At 43.4% G+C, this 24,109-nt stretch overlaps 1 protein-coding gene and 2 non-coding genes across 3 annotated transcripts; all 3 read right to left on the reverse strand.

The window, feature by feature from the left end:
* Nucleotides 1-5,794: 5,794 nt before the first annotated feature.
* trnaa-agc (transfer RNA alanine (anticodon AGC)) lies at nt 5,795-5,867 on the reverse strand. The gene has a single exon. It is a non-coding gene; the product is annotated as a tRNA-Ala (tRNA).
* Nucleotides 5,868-6,238: 371 nt separating this feature from the next.
* On the reverse strand, nt 6,239-6,311 carry trnaa-agc (transfer RNA alanine (anticodon AGC)). The gene has a single exon. It is a non-coding gene; the product is annotated as a tRNA-Ala (tRNA).
* A 2,777-nt stretch (nt 6,312-9,088) lies between these two features.
* Nucleotides 9,089-24,050, reverse strand: tmem214 (transmembrane protein 214). The gene is made up of 17 exons (XM_030110434.1): nt 23,835-24,050; nt 15,768-15,961; nt 15,266-15,416; nt 15,039-15,173; nt 14,475-14,557; nt 14,186-14,291; nt 13,254-13,335; nt 13,002-13,103; nt 12,727-12,868; nt 12,405-12,496; nt 12,236-12,284; nt 11,992-12,099; nt 11,723-11,840; nt 11,533-11,629; nt 10,634-10,802; nt 10,394-10,545; nt 9,089-10,297 (listed from the first exon to the last, which is right to left on the reverse strand). Exons 1-17 carry the CDS (start codon nt 23,962-23,964, stop codon nt 10,168-10,170), a joined length of 2,040 nt encoding a protein of 679 aa, XP_029966294.1. The 5' UTR covers nt 23,965-24,050; the 3' UTR covers nt 9,089-10,167.
* Between the last annotated feature and the right edge of the window lie 59 nt (nt 24,051-24,109).

Below are 24,109 nucleotides of genomic sequence, written 5' to 3' on the forward strand. Positions count from 1 at the left end.
GTGCACGCCTCAAACACAGTTCAGCTGTCAGCTCGCGCCATTTCAGCTCATCCCTGGTGGACGCAGCAGGTGTGAGTGGAAGGTCAGACTCATCACTGCTCTAGTGTTTTTACGTCTTTGGCAAATGTAAACTCGCGGAAGCAGGTGTTATCTGTTCCTGTAATTAGGCACCGATGAAACTCCTGCCCTGGCCTTCCACCTCTGCAGTAAGTCGGTTTTTATCTGTCAGCTTGTGGCTGTCTGTACTTTCTCCGACTAAAGAGAGCTTCCATGAGTGTGGTTCTGCAAAGGCTTCTCTCTTTTACAAGGGAGCTCTTCTTTTCCACTGTTACTTGGGGATGCGGGCATCGAACCCGCTACCTTCTGCATGCTGTGAGAGCAAAGTGAGCCCATCTCGGCCAATCAGAATGTTTGCTGAACAATTTAAGCCCGTCTCTCGGCCAATCGGGACGCTTGCTTGGGCTTACTTTGGGCACCAAAGCGCATGCGCGAAACGGAATGCGCTTTCCCCGTAATACCAGAGAGAGCGGGACACAGGTATTTTATATTGTTAAGTTATTGCTTAACTAATATAAAAATATCAAGATCTGACATTGAACAGAATGATCTGACTGACTGCAGGTACTGGTGTGATTACAGTGTGGCCATGGTGATGCAGGAGTGGACCCAGGGCAGAGCTGCAGGAGGTGCACAGTGCAGCGTGGACGCAGCATGCACTGAAGTAGTTCACAGCCTGTGAGCCCTTTACTGCCTCCTCCATCATCGAGCCTCCAGTGTTCACTGTGCCTCAGCCCCTCCCAGGGAGAAAAATAAAAATGTAAAAAAAAAGAGCAAACAAACATAAGATCCACACTCACAATTATACAGTTTTTGTTACATTTTTTTTGTTTTGTTTTGTTTTACATAGATCGCTAAAAAAGTGGCTGGTGCAGCTGTCAACACTGCAGACTGGTGCACTAATGTGGGCAATCAGCATGGCCAGCTTTTGGTGTCAGTACTGCTGACAGCCGCAGAGGGGAATGGACTCATGAAGAGGTGGCATTGGCTGCCATCCTGAGACTGCTGCAGCCCACACACACCTGGACAGTCACCGGTCAGAGCCATGTTTGGAGAGTGGGCTGAGCTCCAAGTGTAACTGGACATCTGGCACTGCTGTGTTTTGCTGCAGGCGACATAATGGAGGCCCATCAGCTTCACTGCACCTTCATGGCTCGACTGTCCAGGTGCATCTTTGAACTGGATCCTGATGACGTCGCTGCTCTTCCTCTGGCCAGACGGGTTGGTGCAGTCTCAGAGAGGGCCCTGGACAAGCTGATCAGCAGGAGGAAGGTGGCGCTGCATTGCTGCAAGAGGACCAGAGGAATGGAGGAGACCACCATGAGGATTAAGGTGCTCACATTGAGGAGATGGACAGTGAGAAAGGGAGGAACACCTGGGAGGCACCACTGCCTGTATTCAGGACCCCGAGGGCTTCTCTCTGTACGTGAAGATGGGTCCACTAGAGTGGAGTGGAGCTCTGGTGCTACCGGTCTGCTGCACCTCCTTGGAGTCCTTCCACGTCCATTTAAATACTTCATCCCAGGTGGGCTATTACTTTCCAGGCAAACTGCTGCTTCAAATTTGTTGTTCTGAACATATGCCTCATGTATTTTCCTAACCTCCAGGGACCAGGGACCTTGAAGCGTCCATGGACCAGATTGGGCTGGTGTCTGGGCTGATAGTGGATCCTCGTCTTGTCCCCATCAGGAAGAGGACCAGAGGCTGCACTCAGCTGGGCAGAAGGCTGCTGAGGAGACTCGGAATTGTACTGCGGTGTAGCCAAGGCTGGGTGCTGCTGAGGAGACAGTCCTGGCTGGATGTGAACGGTTGTGGTGAGGGCGGTCCTGATGCAGAGGAGGAGAGGTTGACTACCTGGGGAATCCTGCTGTGAACTGGGACAGTCTCAGAGTGGTCAGAGACGTTGGGCACTGTGAGGTCCTCTGGTTCCTCCTCTACGAAACCATCCTGCTCCTCCTCCTCATCCATCTGTTCCACCAGTTGATCCTCTTCCTCTGGGTTGTCCATGACAGTCAGGGGTTTTACCACTCGGACTGCAGGTACTCTACACCATGCTGCTCCCCTGTAAAATAACAGATATAAACATAATAAACATTGTTAAAGTCAACTAAATAAGGTTTATTACTTTAAAACTCTTCGATCAGTGGCATAATCAGTGTTACAAGATATAAGAATCTCATTCATGTATTTCAGGATTCACCTGTATAATGGATATAATATTTTAAGTTTTTCAAGTTTTTTTTTTTTTTTTTATAACATATCTGAGTTGATAACATATATTTTATAATATATACAATAATTCATGCCTGTGGCCCCAGGAGGCCGGTCATCCAAGGACTCCTTCAGGACTGTGCAGCTGAGCGGGTCCAGTGCTTCCCGCTCTGTGCTGCTGGAAGTCCTCAGATCAGACTTTCCCTTCCCTGCCTCTCTGTACCTCTTCATAGGCCACGGTCCATGCCCCTATGCCACTGTGGGCACTGACACCAAAACCTGGCCGTGCTCACTGCCCACATTAGTGCACCAGTGTTGGCAGCTGCACCAGTCAATCTTTTGGTGACCTATGTAACAAAAACATGAAAAAATATGCACACTCACATAATTATTCAAATATGACTTCTTCACCCTTTTGGTGGAGTCAATATGGTGGTTGTGACGGGAGTCCTCTTGATCCAGTCCTGCTCCAATGATGGGAGTTGGTTATTTCAGTGCACAGGAAGCTCTGTGGGTGGATGGAGCACTGGGCCAGGAGTCCACAACACTGGAGGGCACAAATTGTGAACCATGATCAAAGACTGTATCAGGGGCAGGAGCGAGAGCAGAGACAGCAGCAGAGCCTCTGGGGGCAGCTGTGGCTGTAACTTAAAAAGAGACAAAAGACAGTTTATTGTTGTCATGTAAGGATTACAACTGCGTGTCTTTTGCAGGACAGTCACTATGGTTAGAAATATTCATAAATAGCATGTATGATCAGTAGTAATGCAGCAGCTACTATTCCAGGGGAGCAGGGGATGTGTGAGAAATGGGGAACACGAGCTGCGTCGGTGATTATGATCAAATGAGTAAATGCAGTTACAATCACCTTTAACCCTGTTTGCTTGAAGAAGTGCACTCAAGTGAATGTAGACAGGTTCTTCGTAAGTGCCATTTTTCTGTATTGTAAAAGAACATTTTATGTCATTAAAAAGTACTCTTATCATTAAATTGTTTGTGATACACTGTTTGGGATTTCATACCTGGAGGAAGTTGCTCCTCAGCTTGAGAAGCCACAGCCACCATCTCCTGGTCGTCTCCTGCCCTCTTCAGGTAGCTAATGAGCCTGCGCCGCTTTCCTTGGGTAAAAATAAATCTCCTTGGTTCTGCCCTTGAAGTCTCCAAATTCCACCATCAGACATCCCAGATCTTTGGTCCTCTGGGCTGTGGCTCTACCACCACGATCTCCTTCCTATTCGCCTCCTCTGTTGGCTCCATGAGGAGTTGACCTTAAAGGGTTTTGCGGAATGCTGGGTACACATAATCACACTAAAAGAAAACAAGCACAAACAAAATATTAATTACATTTATGAACCTTTTGAAAACATGAAATAAGTATTACCATATATGACCAGTCAGTATTCAGTTAATTTAAGGAAATACTTTGAAAATGGGTAATCAGCATTCATTCACAGTATTATGCAACTGTATTATTAGCCAAATCCCTGGACAATTATTTGTTTACGTTTTTATGAGGAACAATAGTTAAATATTTATCTCATCTTAAAGGACTATTTAATATTTAGAATTTTGCACATCAACATGTTACATTTAGAAGTCATATTTAAAATACAGGTATTAGTTATCGGAGATAACATGTTCTGGAAGTGGAATCTTTTTTTATTAATGTATTTTCTTTTGAAAATGTCATGAACTACACTTGAACAATTACAAAAAAGCTTAGGAAAAATATTAAGTTATGCCTAGAACAACACAACAATGTGTAAACGTAACTACAAAAATTTGGTAATAGGCTGAGTTGTTAAGATGTTATGAAGTTTGGATGCATATAAATTGGGCTGTCTGTGTTTTTGCTAGCAAAATCACGTCCGGGCAGATTTTAAAAAATCGCCCCTAATGTCCGGATTTTGCACGGATCGTTACCTTTGATACCACTAAAACAAAATAAATATAAAAGTACATATCTCGGTCAGGGGCCTATCTAGGCCGCTTTCGGTTTCACGCATGCGCCTTGGAGACCAAAGTAAGCCCAAACAAGCGTTCTGATTGGCCTCGATGGTCTCACTTTGGGCTTACTTTGCTGTTCGAGCTATTTCACTGAATTTAAGCCCTTTAAGCGGCCAATCAGAAGGCTCCGTTGGGCTTACTTTCGGGCTTACTTTGGCCTCCCAGGCCCATGCGCGGATGAATTTTCTCGCTCGTGGACTTGCCCTCTGGCAAAACGGATTAATTTTACGCCGCAACACTAGAAAGAGCAACCTCGGTATGTCGTTTTTGTTTTACTTTATTGATTTCAAACCAATGATCAAATGGAGCTAAGCCAATGGAGATTTGGTGTAATGCTAGAAAATTCCACCGGAGAGTGTCGCAGAATAAAGTCACGTGTTCGGGAAAAACGGACTTATGGTCGTCGTATGTATTTGCATCCAATCTTTATAACATACAGCTTTAAGATTTGTCTCTTCTGTCTGCTGTTCGCATCAAGTTAGCGTGTTAAACTGTTCAACTATCAGCATGCGCCATTCGAGTGCATCCGCCATGGACGCAGCAGTGCAGTCACGTGTGAGTGGAACGACAGGCTCATAACAGCTCGAGCCGTATTTTTCTCTTTGGTAAATGTAAACTCGCTGAAATAGTTATTTGTTGCGTATTGGGAGACTGATGAAACTCCTGCCCCGAGCACCTCTGCAGCGAAACGAGGCTGAAGTTGGTTTGTAATTCACAGCTTCCGTTCGCCATTTAAGGGGAAAGGGTTTTTTTTTTTTTTCACATGGAGCAACTATTTATCCGTTCTATTAACTACTTATCTATGTAAAACTACATTTAGTATTTTAATTGAGGAAAAAACATTGCCAGACAACCAATACTGAATATCTACAACCTTTATTTTATTTGTGAAAATAAAAAAGTATATTGAACAGTAGTCTTCATAACGCAAATATGCTCATTTGTCCATTTTCACAACTCCAAAATGTTTCTAAATCAGAAACAGTATTTTAAGGAATGTTTATCATCTTCAGAATAATCTAGTCTAGCTTTGAGAAGTCTGTGTACAGCAGTTTTTGATCCGGACCTAGTTATGAAGATTACTATTAAATATTTAGTTTTTTATTTTTCTAAAATTTAATAAAGGTTGCAGATATTCAATTCGCCTCACTTAAAATACTAATGTGATTTTTACATTCAAACGTAGTTCAGAGAGCGGATTAAGTGCTGCTCCATATGAAAAGACATTTCCCCCTTAACTTTCCCCTTAAATGCCGAATCAGAAACTGTGAATCAGAAGCTAACTTTAGCCTCGTTGCAGCAAGTGGGGTTTGTATCTGTCTGCGTGTTGTTCTATTCTTTCTGACTGCAGACAGTCTCCACGTCTGAGAACTGGTTCTGCAAAGGCTTATTGCTGTTAAAAGGGAGTGTTTCTTTGTCACTGTTACCTTTGGAATCGTTTTTTTTTTCTCTCGTTTAAAGTGCCATGCTTTTAATCCTATACAACAGTGGGGAAAAAAGAGAACGAATGAAAAGTATTTGGAGGATGCGGGCATCGATCCCGCTACCTCTCGCATGCTAAGCGAGCGCTCTACCATCTGAGCTAATCCCCCTTGTTCTGAAGGGGTGACGTCATCCTATATCTAACGTCAGAGCGTGTGTGCATACTTGTCTGACTTTTGACGAATCTAACCTTTGTAAATATATTTGTTTTGCGATTTTTGAATGATTGACGTGATCTACTACTTGCGCTGCGCAAATAATGAATCTTAAGGGTTAGGGAACAACCCATCTATGTAAAATTACCAGATACACAGGATTGCTGGATTGAATGAACAGTGCAAATGACTGATTAATCTTTGTGCAGCGCCAATAATAGATCATGCAGGTTGCTCAAAGTGTTTTTCATGTCTACTTCTGACTCAGCTGGATTGTTTGGGATGCAATTCATGAATTCATTCGACATAAACAAGAGAAAAATATTTGGAGGATGCGGGCATCGATCCCGCTACCTCTCGCATGCTAAGCGAGCGCTCTACCATTTGAGCTAATCCCCCTTGCTGGCAGTATAGATGACGTCATACCATTTCTAACTGATAACACTGTATACATGTGGACTGTGAAAGTCTATATGTGTTCAAATGTGAAGGGGAAATATGTTTTGAAAGAAACCAGACTGAGTAAAGAGGTGAAACTGCGACTCGAGGTGAAACAGCTGCTGAAGGATCAGGATGCTGCTTTCAGGTCTGGAGACATGGATCTCTACAGCTCAGCCAGATCCAACCTGAAGAGGGGCGTCAAGCGTGTGAAGGCAGCATACGCCAGGATGATTGAGGGTCACTTCACAGAGGGGAACCCCCGACATGTCTGGCAGGACATCCGCAACCTGGTGAACATGAACAGCTCCAGCACTCGAACCACCATCACCAGCACAGACCTAGCAAAGAAGCTAAATCGTTTTTTTTTTTTTTGTTTGTTTTTTTTTGCTTGCTAGGTTTGAAGTTGAAGAAGAGAAGGATGCCCCCATGCCGCTGCCCGCTGACACCCTGGCCCTCACTGTGAGCATGGAGGAGGTCGGGAGGGTGCTCCGGAGTGTGAACCCATCGAAGGATGCTGGTCCCGATGGTGTCCAGGGGAGGGTACTGAAGGGCTGTGCAGACCTAGCCTCATAAACCAGACCCGCCCACTCCTCATCTACATTTGGATTTTGGAATTGGGCTCAGTCTGGATAGGAGCCCACAGAAACTTCGTGCAGGGGGTGTCGGTTACTCCTTTGACTGACAGCATACTTCAGCCAATCAGCGCTTCAAAACAAATACGTCATCAAAATGCGTTAGCTTCTCTAAAACGTCTTTTCCTGTTAGAAGCTCACCAGGCGCAGACTCTTGCTCTTGCTTGATTGTTGTAATACTTGGCATTTTGGCTATAACTTTACTTATTTCAGCTTTCAGACGATGGTTAAAGTTTATCTCCGTAATCTCCGCTATGCGCAGTGATGGCGTCACTTTCGGTTTAGCCACCGGAATTCGCCCAAAAAATTTGAAAACAAAAAGCGGTAACGCTGATTGGCTCGGCCGTTTCACGACCGAGTCGAATCCCCTTCTACAGGCTCCTACCCAGACTAAGCCCAACTCCAAAATGCAAACGTGGATGAGGAGTGGGCGGGGCTGGTTTACGAGGCGAGTGCAGACCAGCTCGCGGGAGATTTTACATCCATTTTTAACCTCTCGCTGGCTGCCTGCACGGCCCCCAGTTGCCTGAAATCTGGCACCATCTCCATGCCCATCCCCAAGAGGCAGTCAGTCAACGGCCTGAATGACTACAGACTGGGTATTGACGAGCACACCTGCAGATAGATCGGAGACTGGTCAGGCAGCGGGACCACCGGTCCTCAACCCTGGCTGTGAGCACTGGGGCACCCCAGGGCTGTGTGCTCAGCCCACTGCTGTACACCTTGTACACCCATGACTGCGCACCAATTCACAGCAGCAACATCTTTGTAAAATTTGCAGATGACACTAATGTGGGGCTGATCCATACCAATGATGAGACGGCCTACAGGGAAGGGGTCCTGGAACTCACTACCTGGTGCTCCCTCAATAATCTAGCACTCAACTCCTCAAAAACTAAGGAGTTGGTGCACAGGAGTGGCCTGTGACAGTTCACACGCCAGACACAGCCTGTTCTCACTGCTGCCCGCAGGGAGGAGGTACAGGTCCATCAAGGCCTACACCTCCAAATTCAGTAGGTCCTTCTACCCCAGTGTAATCAGAGTAGTGAACACAGTACTCTGTTAAACTGTCCAATGTCAATATAAATATTTCTGCATAGATGTGCATATATTTATTCTCCACCGTACAGTGTACTATACATGTATTTCTCTGTGCAATGTCCATGTACAAATATTGTTGTTCTATTGCTGCTGCCAGGCTCTCTGCTGTACATCAGCACATCAGCACATCTGCACATTTGTACTTTTTATATTTCCTAAGACCCCTTGTATTTTTTGCTGCTCTGTGTGTATATATTTATTTATTGCTATTCTTATTTCTTTTCCTAGTTTATCTTTCTATTTTGCACCAAGAGTTGTTTTTCAATTTCATCGTACATGTATGATAACAAACAATTCCATTCTAAAGTCACAAACAGGTTCCTCTGTTTTCTAACAGCAGAATGAGCAGCAGAGCCTTCAGCTGTCAGGCTCTTCCGATGTGGAACCAGATCCCAGTTTCAGTCTGATGGACTCAGCTTATCAAGGTTAGAATTACAACTTTTCTATTTAATAGCGCCTACAGTACAGGCTGGTTCAGGGCACTCTGGACTGTTTTCTAGTAAACCTGCTGTAGGAGACTGCACTGAGCTTCTGTCTTTTCTCACTCACAATTCATATTTTAACTATTACTATTTACTAGCATGGTGTCTCTCATGTAGTCTGCTCTACGTACTTTTTTTTTTAAACCTTTCTCGAACTGTGAACCATGTGCTGACCCAATAAAGTCTGTTTTGATGGAAACTGGCTCCGAAGTACTATAGGATGGCATTTTTCCAGTGTTTTGGAAAGAACTTCAAAGTGTGGGACAAAGGCATTCATAGATAAACCACACAACTTCAGTAAACATCAAGGGAATTTTTAACAACTAAGAGATGTGAGCACATGTCTGGTTTGGACCAAAGAAAGTGTATTAAATTTCATCGAATCATGTTAAGTTATTGAAAGACATATGGTTTCTACAGTGGAAGGTGTCACGATAAACATGAACTGTTCTGACATGAATGACTGAATGAATCTTCAACGACAAAAATAGTGTTAAGGAGTCCAAAAGTCCACATTTGAATAAACAAAACAGCAAGTGGGGTTGAATCGTTTATTATAAATCATTTACATTACAAAGTAAGACATTAGTCGCTGCCGTATCCATCCAAACATCTTGCGTAAAAGGAGCGGGACAGTGAATCAGCTGGTCAGAAATGACTGCCTTGCTCAATGAGGAGGAGGAGGGAGGAATTTTCTCTCGTTTCAGTGGAGAGAAGGACATTGGCACAGTTAATTATGACCCAATTATTATCGAGAATAAGCTTGTTGATCCACACAAACACAGAAACACACACGTAGAGAATCTCAAGAACCTTCATGTACAGCCGCTGTGACTCCTTTAGCTCAGGAATTTGGAGTCCTGATGCCTATGAAATGAAAAAAAAAAAAAAAAGACGAAGCAGCAAAGACGAGACGAGGCAGTGAGCGAGACAAAACAGCAGGTGAATTCGTTCTCCTTCAGGTTGGCCCCCTGGTGTCGCACCCTGCGGAGGTGTCGGTCCACCGGCAGACCGGACTCCTTCCCCATGTTGTCCTTCCCGTTTGTGGCGGCGATGGCGTAAATCCTGCACACACTGCGTCTGACTTCATGAGCGGGGGCACGATGTTGAAACCGAAGTGGCCGTGACATGTCTTCACCGGTTCCAGTAGGTTTTTGGTCTTTTCCCTGCTCTTTACCATATATATTTATATATTTTTTTATATTCTTTAAATAAAAATGTTTAAAAATCATCTACAAACCTATAATTTCTATAAATTACAGCTCTAACCCAGTGGTTAAAGCCACAGCGGAAATCTTTGCAGTAGAAAACTCAGAAAGAGAGAAAGATTTGACCTTGGAGTCCAGCAGTGACTAAAAGATCGGTAGAAAAAAAACAACAAAAAACAAACATCATTACAACAGCAAACTGATAGGATTTTGCCAAAGTAAGAGACAGAGTGAGTCTGTTTTCCATGTGACCCCGCGGAGTCCGATCACAGCAGCGGAGAGGAGAGAGGAGCCAGCACGCCGACAGGCAGCCTCGCTTCGGATCAGTGCGTGCGTACAGTATAGAACTCGCTGTGTGTCTACATATCTTGTGTGTGGTTTTTTTGCGGCGTTATCCTCCTCGAGTGAGCAGCTCCTGGGCCCACGTCTTGATGGCGGAGGTGGTGTGTTGGAGCAGCTGCCACGTGGAGTTGGTGAAGGCCAGCGCGTGGCCCTGGAGACACGAGACGGACACCTCGCCACTGCCACAAAAACACAGAAACACAAGGAACCCCGATGAGACCCATTTGCCTGGACGCATCTGTCCGTGGCGAGCCGTGACGGCCGTGAATACTGACTTGCAGGACTCCTGCAGGTTGGTCCACGCTCGCTGCAGCAGCTCGTATATGTACGTCAGCGCCGGGAGGACGTAGTTCTGATGAAGGAGGATGAGAAGCTCCTTCAAATATGCCAGCAGCTGGAACACGCTGTCCGGGGTGTTGGTGTACACCTGGGCAGAGAGACGGAGCGCGGGCGTCAGTCTTACAGCAGACGGTACGCGTTGTAACGCCACACGGGCAAGACGTGCAGGCCCTTACCCAGTCGATGACCAGCGGCGTGGTTTCTTTCACCCACAGGATGAACTGGGTGGTGTTTTCAGAGATGAACACAGCTGCTGTTTTCGTCTTTTCCAAACCTTGTTCCATCAACGGTCCCACAACTCGCACGCACTCAGAGTAATAATAAGGAGTGTTCTTCTCCAGCCAGCTGCGCACAAGGTAACAACTGTTTCAACACATTGTTCATTACAACACAGAGAGAGAGTGCAAGTCGGCGTTTCTTTTTTAATCAACATGCTGGTGGATTTCTGTCTTGTTATTTGGATAAATCCCTGCACTGAAAATTTAATAAAAAGTGAATTGAATAAAATGAGATGTGGTTGGTGTCTCATGATTCACACTCTGTAATCCAAACACTTTCCTGTCATTCCCAACACAGCACAAACTTTAGCATCTCTGCTTAAGGGAACAACAGCAATACCAGAAAAAAGTCTGCTTAAGAGGCATCCAACTGTGGTGACGATCAATACAAGTTCATAATCGCAGATCTCATCACTAACAGTTAAATGAAAGTTGAGGCTTAATTTTTTTTTTGGGTTGAATTTCTTTCTTTACCTTTTCAAACATCATGGTTACAAAACAGATATTTCCAATCGGCACAAATATCCTTTTCTTTCTTTAAAGGCTTCTTAGAGAACAGTACCTGCTTTTCTCAATGTCAGGGCCTTATGAATCTATATTCAGTAGGGGTGAATTACCTAATGTAGTGTACTTCATAAAACAGCCACTGAGCATTAAAGACTAAAGCTGGGTGTTAACAGGAGGTGACTTCAGAGTCATTTGTCACAGATAACTTTCTGGATCATGATTAAAAACAAAAGAAGGCAAAGTCTGAAATAAAGAAAGATATCCAACATGATTGGAGGTTGAAGTCTTACCCGAAGCCTTGTTTGGAGTACAGCGTTATTTTGCTCCAGGCCTGCTGAGACACTGCCGTGACGCCTGAGGTGTGCAGGTACTTGGCTGTGGCGGAATCTAAAAACAACAGAAACACAACTGTTAAACTTCAACCAGCACTACAGCTGTGAGAAGGATTTTACTTCGACCACAAAAACGGCACTCGGGCACCTGCAACAGAGCTGTGAGATCGAACATCGTGAGCGATGAAGCCCGCAGCGAACACCAGCAGAACCATGAGCAGTTTGGACCAGGGGAAGCCGCGACCTCGCATCTTCACCTGCAGATTCTGGAGACGAGAGGCCCAACAGATTCATCAAGGTGATCGATGTCTCACTGTTAAACTGCACACTGTCTTACATTAAGCAGAACCACCCAGGAGTACTTTACAGATTGACATTAACTGACGATCTGAAAGGCGCTGACAGACAGCGTCTCACCTGGCACAGGTTATTGCACTCCTGAAGGTCCTGAGTTTCACCAGAGTCTATCATCTCTTCGTTGGTCACTCTGAAAGACTGGATTGTTTCTTCAAGGTTTTTCCGCAGCTAAAAAATAAACAGAATTTAAGTTGACTGGTTGCATGACATTGGACTGAGGTATTAATAAAGCAGCACAGTACAAATATGTTTTTGATTTAAACATCTATATAAGAACCACTGACGATCACAGTGGAACTCGTACCTTTGGTGGGAGGATATTCCAAGACTTCAGTAAGTGGTTTAACAGCAGACTGGAGAGGGAAAACAGGCATCGTCAGACACAAAAATGAAAAATATAAAAGAGAAATATTACTAAACCATCACATAGTCATATAAAATATTAATAATAAAAAAAATATGTATGGACTTACCTGGACTGGGGTAAGTGTTTGGTGTAGAGCTGCCTCCAAACCCCTAAACTCTGTACATCCACACACAAACACTCCGTCATGCTGCTGAGCAGCTGCAAGAAGCACATGAAAAGGAGATGGGAAGATGTTTATCTTCAAAGTCGAACTCAGGTTTTGAAGTTTGTTCCTCCTTCATGCGCCTAATCGTCAGATTTCTGTCACTATAAAACATCAGTGATGATAGATGCAGGTGAGGCAGCACCATCGGAGAGAAAATGCGTAGGAGTGTACAGATCACTTCTGCTGCTTGTGGTGAGAAAATGTCTTTGTGTGGTCGTCTCACCTCTCTCTTCATTTCGTCCGGACAGTGCGGCGTGGCTCGGGACAGAAAAGATGGCAGGTATGTGTGCAGTGTGCTCTCGGGCTTGGCTCCAAACGCGAGGACCTTCAGTCGAGGATACAGACGTCTGAGCTGGTCCTGCAGACTGCACACCAACAAACACTCAGTGCATTTTACTATTTCAGGCGCACAGTGTTTGCCACCGCCAACAGCATGTGTGCATTACAGTGACGGAGAACTGCAGGAAGCCAGCTGTGTCTGCATCACGGTGAACTTACCTGGACGACAGGGCATTTTTAGGCATAAAAGCAAAGTCTAGCAGAGGAAAGAACTCTTTGGGACCCATAATGCCAAATCCCTTTGTCAGGTTCACATGAAGTCTGGAGAAAAGATAAAAGATATTTTTTTTTTAGATACTCCAACACTCCAAACACTAAAGGTGGGAAGAACCTTTCAGCTGCAGTGGTTAAAAATGAATTTATTTCTTTGACTATTTCAGTTAAAATCTTATATTTTGAAGTCAAACTTACAGTAGAAGTCTCTCCAGATAGGCGATGGCATACGAGGACAAGGACTTCACTCCTAGTACAGGAAGCATGATACCCAGCCACACTGAAACACAAATAACAACATGATCCACCACTGAAGGACTTCTCAGTTTTAAAAGCAGCAAATGAGCAGATTCAGCAGAAGAAACTTCCCACATCAAAGAGGAAATAAAGTAGTCTTCATATTTTGTATTCAGATCTTGTTTGTGTGCAATTAACCTGAATTTAGGATGAATTGCCTTTTTTTTTTTGAGTAAGGATTCTGGGTAAAGCGGATTTGTGGGTGAAGCTGTGTGTGGGACCATGTGTGTGTATGTCACAAAGGGTCAACATGACAGTGCAAAGCATTATGGGATTGTTCCTCTGAATGAATATGATGACAGTCTTGGAGTATATAAACGTCCACACGAATCTGATAAGTTCACTCGGTTTTCTCGTAAGCAGGCCAGTCTGATCTGTCAAATGGAAGGAATTCAATCAGAGAGAATGAAATTACCGTGTAAATAAAGCTACTGAGATCATATGAGGGATGGTTTGCTTCTGAATGACACAGTTGTTTCTTTCTTTATCGCTGAAGAGCTAAACAGTACTCAATAAACCTGTGGGGTGTTATTTTTTTGCAGATGAAGGTGGTTATATAACCTTGCAAGTATATTCATCTACTCATGCCCACATGCTGCAGTCTCTGCAGCGCAGAGGGAGGGAGGATGAAGCAGCTGGCTGTCAGGGGACGCTGTCTTACAGCTCTAATTGTTGCATCAGTGACCTGCAACCTGAATTTTGTCACATGTTGGAAAAGTAGGGAAAAGGGGGAGATGGAGACACACCAGGCACCGGGATCGACAGGATGAACCACGTCTTGATATGTCCAAGGATATTTAGACAGAATTAATGTGTGTAAACTGCAGCATTACCTCTTAGTCCCTGACTGAGATCGTAAAATCCTGCTTGTCCCAGAGCCCACATGATCGTCAAACACTTCACTGGTCGATTCTGAACTGAACGCAACAACTCCAAATACTAGAAAGGAAGGAAATGAGCAGAGATTACCAAACGGCACTGCACATTTATTGCAACATACAAATTGAACTGAAAGCTGGCCAACTCAACTGAAAGGTTGGCGTTATCAGAAAGTACAGAGCAAAAGAAAAGGGCGTGAGGCAAGAGATATGATCGCTATCTCCAGGACTGAAGGTCACTCACATCTGGCAGGTTTTGGGTTGCTATCCTGGGTTTGTCCTGGAGGATTGCCTGGATGCAAACTCTGTATCCATGCAGAGGTTCCCCTGGAAACATGAAGGGGAAAGCTGTTAAAAAAAGGGGCTTGAATGTAAGCAGCACAGAGTGTGTATATGGGATTTTCAGTGGATTGGTATTTTGTGTGGGTTTCTTTTTCTTTCTTTTTTTTTGCTTTTTTTACAGCACCTACACAAAATGATAAACAAAGGTTTTAAAGGAACTAACTTGTGACTCTGCTTCGATTGTAAAAAACCTTGAAGGAAGAAATAAAAATCTGACAAATCTTTGCTGAATGCTTCAGTCGATTGGGAACAGTTAACTGTCCCACACAGCAATACTACAAGCCATTCAGTCTAGAATTACCTCAAATGAATAATAATGTATGGAGCACTTTAATGCTATAAATAAGGAGCACTGTATGTCTTTTTAACTTATTTGGTTGATGTAAGCATAAAGAAGGCAGGACATAGAGGCACAACATGCAATGAAACTGTGTTTTTGTTCCTTCTTCTGAGCTCCTGAATGTACCTGACTGTCTGTCCAGCTCCCTGAGCATCGTGTAAACACAGTGGTCGAAGAAATCTGGCAGAATATTGCTGCAGCGTCCAATCAGGCCTTTGATGACGCCCCTCAGCTCTTTTCCAGTAAGGCAGTATGGGTAGTCTGGGACATAAAGGAAACAGAGGGGTGGGAGTTAGACGCAGCCACGTGACGTAACACGGCTCTGGCTAAGTACACAGTGGAGTCTGACTGACCGTGAGCGTAGCTGCTGAGTGTGGGCTCGCTCTCTGGTGCAGTCAGATGGAGGTTGAGGTATCCTGCCAGGTCTTTGACCCACACTGAAGGGTTTCCTGGGAACAGGGTTTGACTGCGAGCCAACTGCTGCTTCAGGTCCCCAATATCTAACTGCAGACAGAAGAGAGCAGCGAGTGCATCAGAGCTGCGCTCTCAGAAAACAGCACGTCCTTCAGGCAGGGATAAATTGTGTAGCAGCATGTGATAGCTCGGTCTGGACACCTTACAATGTTACAATTGTTTCTGGGTGCTTGATCAAAGTATTTTTGGCAACATATGAATTTTGATGCTGCTGTTCTGAGTTTAAATATAAAACCTGAGCATCAAACAAGCAGATTTGAGCAAAAAGCAGAAAATCTTTAAAAGATTTCATAACAGTTGTAACTCAAATTTTAAAACATATTTGTTAGAAAAGCCTGATGAAGTACACCACAATGGAAATCTGTCAATTGTGTTACTCACAGCTTTGAGAGCTTCCTCGAGTGTTTTGGGAGTTGCAGGTGTGACCGTATTGCTGGGCTGCACTTTCTTGGTGGGTTTACTCGACGAAGACTTCTTGCTGGCAGTCTCGGCTGGTGGAGGAACTTGCTCCTTGTTCTGTTTCTTCCCCATCTTCTCGAAGCCGTCGAACAGAGTCTCAGACATCTTCAGGGGTGCTGAGGGAGACAAACCGGCTGCAGTCAGTTATCCGGAGCTAAACACCAACTCCTAAGCTGACTAAGCCCTGAAAATCAAGTTACTCCGCGTAAAGCGTAGCATTTCTCTCTCGGAGTGCTCACTCCCTCACATTCAGCGCAGTACTTATCGCCTCAACCCTCCCCCCCGACAGCTTGCAACACTTATCCAGAGCAAAATTCATTACAATTCACAAAGGAACAGAGTTAATACCAAGCAACAAGTATCCCCTTGTTTGTACTTGAGAAGAGTGTTTTAGCAAACAAACTATTTCTGGAGTCAAATCAACACTCCTGTGTGTAATACAGATACCTGCTCTTTCAAGTTTCCAATTGCAGAACCTTTCAGGGCTGTGAATTTTAACTGAAAACTGGATAAATCCTCATTTTTTGTCCTGAAGTCTTGGATAAAGTTTGATCAACCCAGTATTCTACATGTGTTGGTAGTTGTTTTGAAGTTACTGCAGTTGCTGCTCTACAGTTCAGCTGTCAATCTGAAACTGAAGACACAAAAACAGACCAGAAGGGATAGACTAAATCAAATATTGGAGATTTAATAATAGGTTGGTGTGAGAAAGAGGAGAGTAGGGGGTGTATGCACGACAATATGAAAAAGTGCATTTCACATACGCAGTGGACAGCTGCATACTTGTTCTTTTTGCAGCATTAAGGTGTATGGCATATGTTGTTGCTTGCCATGGTTTAAGGCTCATTATCTGCTTTTCTGCAGAACCTTTGTTGATGCCAAAGCTGGAAGGCTAAAATTATATAAGCTATATGTGAGTGAGTGAGAGTGGTGGCCCAATAACAATCCTACACTGGTGATGTCAGTTGTGCGAGATGGTTAGAGATTTGGTTTCTCACCTAGTCTGTGCTTCGCCCATCATCAACTGCTGAATAATTTAGCACAATGTTTTTAAAGATATTATATGGTATTACAAATACTTTGAATAAGAAATGATACTGGCAGTGTGTCTATATTGAATTCAATACATTTTATGCAAGATGAATGAAAACAGAACCAACAAAGACAACTAAAACATTTGCAAGTTTTTGTGGTGCTGTATGCTTTTAAATAAAAATATGTTTTTCCCTGAATTGCAGTTTTTGTCAATTCCTTCAATATTTCTGCAAATTTTATAGTTTTTTTTTTTTAAAGAACAGGACCCACAAAGCCAAGGTCCCAAAGAAATTTTGGAATCCTAAAGAAACAATCAGCACATCTAGTTTGTTTTTAATTAACCACTGTAAACACAGAGGAGAGACACAAGTTACCAAAGATGATCACTTGCTAAATCCAGGGCTGAACAACTGTCAGACCACTGAAGTCACTCTCAAAGAAATGCCGTTCACTACCCATCTTCTATACCGCTGTATCCAGTTCAGGGTCGAGCGCTTGGAGTAAATTCCAGATCAGAATGGGTTAAAGCAGGATACACTGCAGACAGATTTCCAGTCCATCGCAAGACTGCACTACACTGTCAGTATTTATGAAGATCGGTGCCGTGTTGTCGGCTCTACATTACTGAAAATCAAGCAATCTCACGGTTTTGATGAGCATTTCTAAACCCAGGACAGAAATACTCTTCACTGAAAAACTGCTACTGCTTCCTCACCAATCCAAACTCAAACTGCACAGTCCTACCTCCACAGCGCTGAGCTATGGATCCACACAACGGCACACAGAAAGCCAAGCCAGACCCACCCCACAGACTTGAGCAGTTGCTGACAGAAGTCACCAGTTGTCCACTGATGGTTCAACTGTACATGTTTCGGAGAAACAATCTATATTTGCTCTGCGTGACATCAACAACTCTGTTGTATGTTTTTAATGTTACCTTCTGCAGACAAATTTTGATTAGACGGGACAAACATTCATATCTAACTGAAGCTGATTTATCACAGCAAGCAGGCAGGCTTGCAATAAAGTCCCGCTGTTTATTGTGAATATTATAAAGACATCAAAACCTCTTAAAATACCAGGAACAGTCCAGTAAAGACAGTGGAAAGCAAAAGAGTGACGAAAACACTGTCAGCTGAACTTGAGGTAGTCAGACCAAGCGCTTCTGCCTACTAATACTGCTTATTAATACAAAAGAAACTTCCACAAGTGTCAGGCTATTACTCATTTCCAGCGACAGCTCTTGACAAGAGAAGACATCTGCCGCAGTGAAACATAGAGCAGGTCAAAGGCAGAAAGAAGATGTGAATGTGTAGAGCAGGATATACTGCAAAAGGATTACAAATGTGAATCAAGAAGCGTTGACAGCTAAAAAGGAAGCACCACTTAATGAGGGATAAAACTGATTATACAAGTGTTTGCATCGATCAATATTTCCCTGTTTCATTTCAGATTTGAGCTTGGAATTGATTTGGTTACTTTCAGTCTTCAAGCCTCATACATCAACAGATAAACACATCGGCTTTAGGTTGCTGACTAAAGTTGTTACTAGCTGGGGGGTTTTCCACAAGATGATATCTTCTAGGGCTGCACAATTAATCGAATTTTGATCATGATCACGATTTTGGCTGCTGCGATTAAATTTAGATGATCGTCGCGATTTTTAAATTGAAAAAACGGGCTCTGTTGCGTGTCAAATCAAGCACTTTTTTAATCCAACAATCAGCCAACCACCAGGGGGCGACCTGAGCCGTGTAGCTCCTGCTGCCTTCAGGGACACTCCGTAAAAGTAGCTGCTGATGGACGCCACTGCGGTGTCTCAGTCAGCTGTTAGCTTAGCTGTTAGCCACCGATGAACTAGCTGGCTTTGAACGATTCCTTCATGCTCAAACATCAGTCGATGGAACGCATCTCAACTTCTGTACCGGTGGAAAGAAGATGTAAACGCTGAGCGTCTGGGACAGAACGGGAAAAGCTGTTATTGACGGACAGTTCAGGATGTGAGCGGCGTAGCAGCGGCTTGGAGAGAAAGAGGGAATCATTGTTCTGGTAGGTTTCATTTCTGGGTTTAGCGTGGCTGTTTACTGTTCTCTTGTTGTTTTATCTTCATCTTGTTGTTCAGTGATCATCGTGTTGCTCTCAGGGGTTAGAATGCAGCAAGTGACGGTCGCTCAGCTGTGAGGCGTTCAGGTTCCAAAGTCATAATCCGGCTCTTTTCAGAACAGAGGTCTGGTCAAACATTTGTAAAAACTCACGGTCGGCGCGTCTATATGTTCGTTTCTAAGGGAAAGCGATCGTTCACAACATTGACATGGTTCTAAATAGTTGTTTAGATTCTAATTAAAACATCTTCAATTATGTGCGCATGCACACCAGACTTCGCTGAAGTGCTGAAGACACACATCTTCAATTTGACACTTGTTTGTTTAAAAAAAAAGTGCAATAAAAAGGTATGTTTTACATAACATAATGAATAATCGTGATGAATAATCGTGATTACAATATTGACAAAAATAATCGTGATTATCATTTTGGCCATAATCGTGCAGCCCTAATATCTTCATTTCCATTTTGTTTTGTTTTTTTAATCTTCTGCCTCCTTGAGAATTTAAATATGTACATTTAGGTAAATAATGTACCTATAAAGTACACCTTTGAAGCTTATATGTGTGCAGCAATATGAACAATCAAAGGTCTAGATTCCCCAGTTTATTCAGTCAATTATAACAATCTGACAGTGTTAAGCAGCTGGGTGCTGCATGAAAGCCCAATGAAGAGTCGTCAGTGGTTTCAGATAAATGGGATTACTTTGGTCCATGCAACCACAACTTCCGATGCAGGCTTTGTATTTTGGTGTTCTCTCAAGTTTCTAAAAATGCTGCATCATGCTGCAGTTTTGCGCATCACTGCTTTGTATATTGGGAGTCTCATGGATGGTGTGAGGACACATCACATCATTCTGGAAAAAATGCATTAAGATCTGATGAACGTAACACACCTTAGAGAGACACCTTATTCCACAACAACACATCTGTCATGTTCCATAGCACTGACAGGATGGTATGATGGCTTACAATCATACAAGACAGTCGAAATATTGGTGAATCGAGGTTGTCCAAGAATACAAAATGATTAAAAAAAACATTGGTCCAGACTGAGAAAAATATCTTTTAGCAAAATCTGATAAAATGGCTCACATCCTGTCATACCAAAGCGGCTAGTTTGACGATCGAATAGCTTATTTGCTGAAAAGTTTGTTCCCTTCTCTTCTAGGATTCCTGTTGGTCAGCAGTGAGTGTTGACGGGGTGTAACCTGAGGAGTGGTGCAGCACCCGTGGGGGCCTCATATGGATTCTCACACCAGCAGAAGAATAGCTGATGGGCTGCTTCACATGTAGACATAGGAAACCACCTTAGACTGCAGAAACCAAAGTCCTGCTCATCTGACCACTGACCACGTGTCCGTCCCTGTCTACCGTCACTAAAGAAAGGATGGTTCCTATTTTTTACAGTCTGCTGTTGAAGACAAAGGCAAATTGTGTTTTATGCTGGCAGCATTTCATGGAGGAGAGATAAAAAAAAACCCATTAAAATTTAGTGGCTAATATCTTCCATTGGGTTTAGCAAAATTAAAAAATACAAACTCATTCTTACAGGAAGGTGTTTTAACCTCTATGCATTGAATATCATACAAAAGAAAAACTGTTCATAAAACAATGTCCTGCAATATGTTTGGATGTGACATATAAGAAAATCAACATGAGCATCATGAGCACCATCATGAGTACAACCGTGTCAAAAGCTATCAGTCTTTGGATTGCTTTCCTTAAACCATTAAGACTGAAAATTGTAACGCTTCAATCACTGATTATTAACTGTAACATTATAATGTCTGATTTTGCTGCAACACTTCAGCTTTCTAATACTGATCCTCCTCTCAGACACAAAAGCCTCAGGCCATATTGAGGGTGGAAGATTTTAAATATGGCAGAACTGAAACGACTGCAAGAAAAGTCTCATGATCAAGAGCGAAACCTCTGAAGGGACAAACAGAGACTTAACATGTTGTCTTATTGAAAGTGTGATTTATCGATCACATAACATTACTCTGTGTACAGTTTAACCTCTCAGATTATTAAAGCATGAGCCAAGTTACAATAGAAACATTTACAGAAAAGAAATGGCAGAAAGATGAGCAGCCATAAATTCACAGTGTCTGAGTTGTGCTTTTGAAGATAACAATCAAATCAATTGCAGTGATCACGTTTGACAGTCATAGTCAAGTAATCTATCAGTTATTAAAGCTCGTGTCCGGAGTTTTGAAAGAGAGAGGTTTTTTTTAATCAAACGTCTCAGGTTCCACCCTCCCTCTGCTTTCATGAGCGACCAAGCCACGCCCCTTTAATTGTGCACGCGAGTTATCTGTCAGGTGAAAATGAGAGCCTCCGAGTCCTACAGCATCCTACATGTTTAGCTGTTTACGGTGGATGTTCAGCAGACAATGGATATATCCGAGGTAAGCGGGCCGGCTGCTGCGGAGCTAACTCTGCCTGGGCGAGTGCGCGTGCTCTCTGGCTGCGTGCACACTTTGATTGACGGCACGAGAATGCGGAAGCTCGAAGTCTATTGGCTGACGCTGACCGGCGCTTTTTCGGATAACATGGGGGTCTATGAGATGAAGGCGGGGCTCATAAATACATTTTTATTTTGCTTTATGCTAATATTATATTGTAGTATCGAACCAGACTGACACATTTAAGCTCTGTTGGAAAATGATACATACGTTGGAAACGAACGGAAACTCTGGACAAGAGCTTTAAGGTTACTGGTGTGTTTTTCCATCTCCTACTTTTCGCCAAAAAAATGATCCAATTTACATTTTGAAAAAAAAAAATAATCTACAAATTCAGCTAGTAATCCTCTGTGTCTTTGAGTGCTTGTCCTGTCTGTTGATATTTCACTTTTAATCAGCGGTCATGTGGATCAAACCAACTACCTGTGTCACACTTCCTTCCCACAATGCCAGCCAGCCCGACCAAACTGGATATCCAACCACACCTTTAAACCTTAATCATATCCCTTTTCTAATGTACAGAAATAAAACTATTCATTAAAAAACCTAAGTCTTGAACATTCATGGACTGAGCAATACAGCAGCGCAGAGCATTATTTTAGGTGATGATAGTAACAGAGCACATCTACATCCATCCGGCTATCAGACAATCAAATGCCTACACTGTTGAGTCCTTCAAGAGATGAAGTCAGAGACAGACAAGACAATCTCCCATTTTAAATCTAAAACCTAGTCACCAATTAACTTCAAAATGTAGGAGGAAACCAAAGTACCAACAAACAAACAGAGAGACCATGCAAACCGCAAAACTAGTCTCAGCCAAACCATAGAAATTCGCACTTTGAGAAGAGCGTACTAACCACCAGCAGCGAATAGGTATTTCTGACAGGAATAGTTTGATTGTAATCCTGTCAAATGTTAGACTGACAATGCATTTAGCATCTATTTCCCACAACAAACTAAAGCATATTCAATCTTTACAAACGTAGTAGTACTTAATAACTGTACATTGTAGAGTAATACAATAAAGTGAGACGGTAAAAAAAAAAGGCTGTGAATGTGGTATTACACACAAATAGCTGAAAATGCATTTTGAAACTAGTGACATGACTAGGTATAAAACAAGCACATTCAGCTTGACAACGCTCAGTCACAGGCAGCATTAATCACAACATCATGGGTTCATAGGAGGAGAGTCTGGGTGCTGAACTGACCTTCCTGTCACATTTCATCTACGATTACAAAAAAAAAAAAAAAAAAAAAAAATCAATTGGAGCATCACGAAGGACATTCCATCAAACAAAGCACAGGACTGTTGAGTAGACTATAAAATCGTAAATACGGTTTTGGACTCAATTTCAAACATGCTACAGCCATTTAATTCTAAAGAAAGGGATTTATTGTGTGATTCAAAGGAAATGTCTCAATTTTATTACATGCTGTGCAATGTGTACTGATTTGCAAATCATTACATTTTAAATAGTTTGACCTAAATTGTGCAGTACTGCATATTTTACATGCAGTACTGCACAATTTAAGTCAAACTAGTGAAATTCTTGAAATGTTCAGACTTATGATGTACAATTGTCCGGTTCTATTCTTTCTCTCTTTAAAGATGCAGCTGAATTGTCTCAACATCTCGGGAGCTCAGACTGTTTTTGCAGCATGGAATAGAGACTAGTAAAGTGGAAGTAAATTACTGAACAGAAACAGAGGTTTCTACAATGTATAAATAAGCTATTTATGTGGAACATGACAACTCAGCAGCAGTGGGACAAAAAACTTAGCAGCAGAAACACAGCAGGAAGGGGGTGCAGGCAGACAGAAGATCAGGGGGCTGCTGATAGAAAGACAGTTCAGGGGGCTGCTGATAGAAAGACAGGTCAGGGGGCTGCTGATAGAAAGACAGGTCAGGGGGCTTCAGGTAGACAGAAGGTCAGGCAGCTGCTGATACGGAGCTCCTTCAGTGATGACGTTGACTTTGTTGACACTGCGAGAAAAGCTGCTAATAAGCTAACCTCCGCTCATGCTAGCTAAAAGCATGAACTCCTTCAAGGTGTGTGTGATAGAAACACTCGGGCTCAGAGTGTTCAGAGGGGGCAGCTGGTGAACTGAACAACAGTAAATTAAAGTGTGGACCCTCAGAAAAGGAGCGGTGGAGCTGTAAACAGGAACTACATCACACTGCTGAAGGGACTGCTGCGTGAGGCTAAGCTACAGTGGCTAGCCTGTCAAACCGGGTGACAGCTATGAGATATATATGTGTTTAATCCCACTATTGAGAAGATAATGTTCAATAACGAGTCTAGCGAGCGCTCGGGAGTCTCCATCTTCCTGTGTAACCGCGGGGTGTCGGTGCCCAGCGGGCCGTGCTCACTTACGCCTGGACGGCTGGTTGGATTCGCCAAGAGCTTTCCTTCCCCCGTTGCCGCTCTTCTTGTCAGCCGCGTTGCTTTTCTTGCCTTTCTTCACTACCTCCCATTTGCCGGCGGAGCCGTTATTCGAAGCCATGTCTGCGGTGTTACTTTCGGGTGTGCGTGCGGGTCTCCTTCCTCCGTGCTCGATGGAAACGGCTCAGTTCATCTCACACTCCGCGTGCCACGTCTCTCTGACGGCGTGACGTCAGCGTGACGCGTTTGGACCGTTAAATTTCAAC

This window comes from Salarias fasciatus, chromosome 15 (assembly GCF_902148845.1).
Source record: "Salarias fasciatus chromosome 15, fSalaFa1.1, whole genome shotgun sequence".
In the NCBI taxonomy this organism is placed as follows: Eukaryota; Metazoa; Chordata; class Actinopteri; order Blenniiformes; family Blenniidae; genus Salarias; species Salarias fasciatus.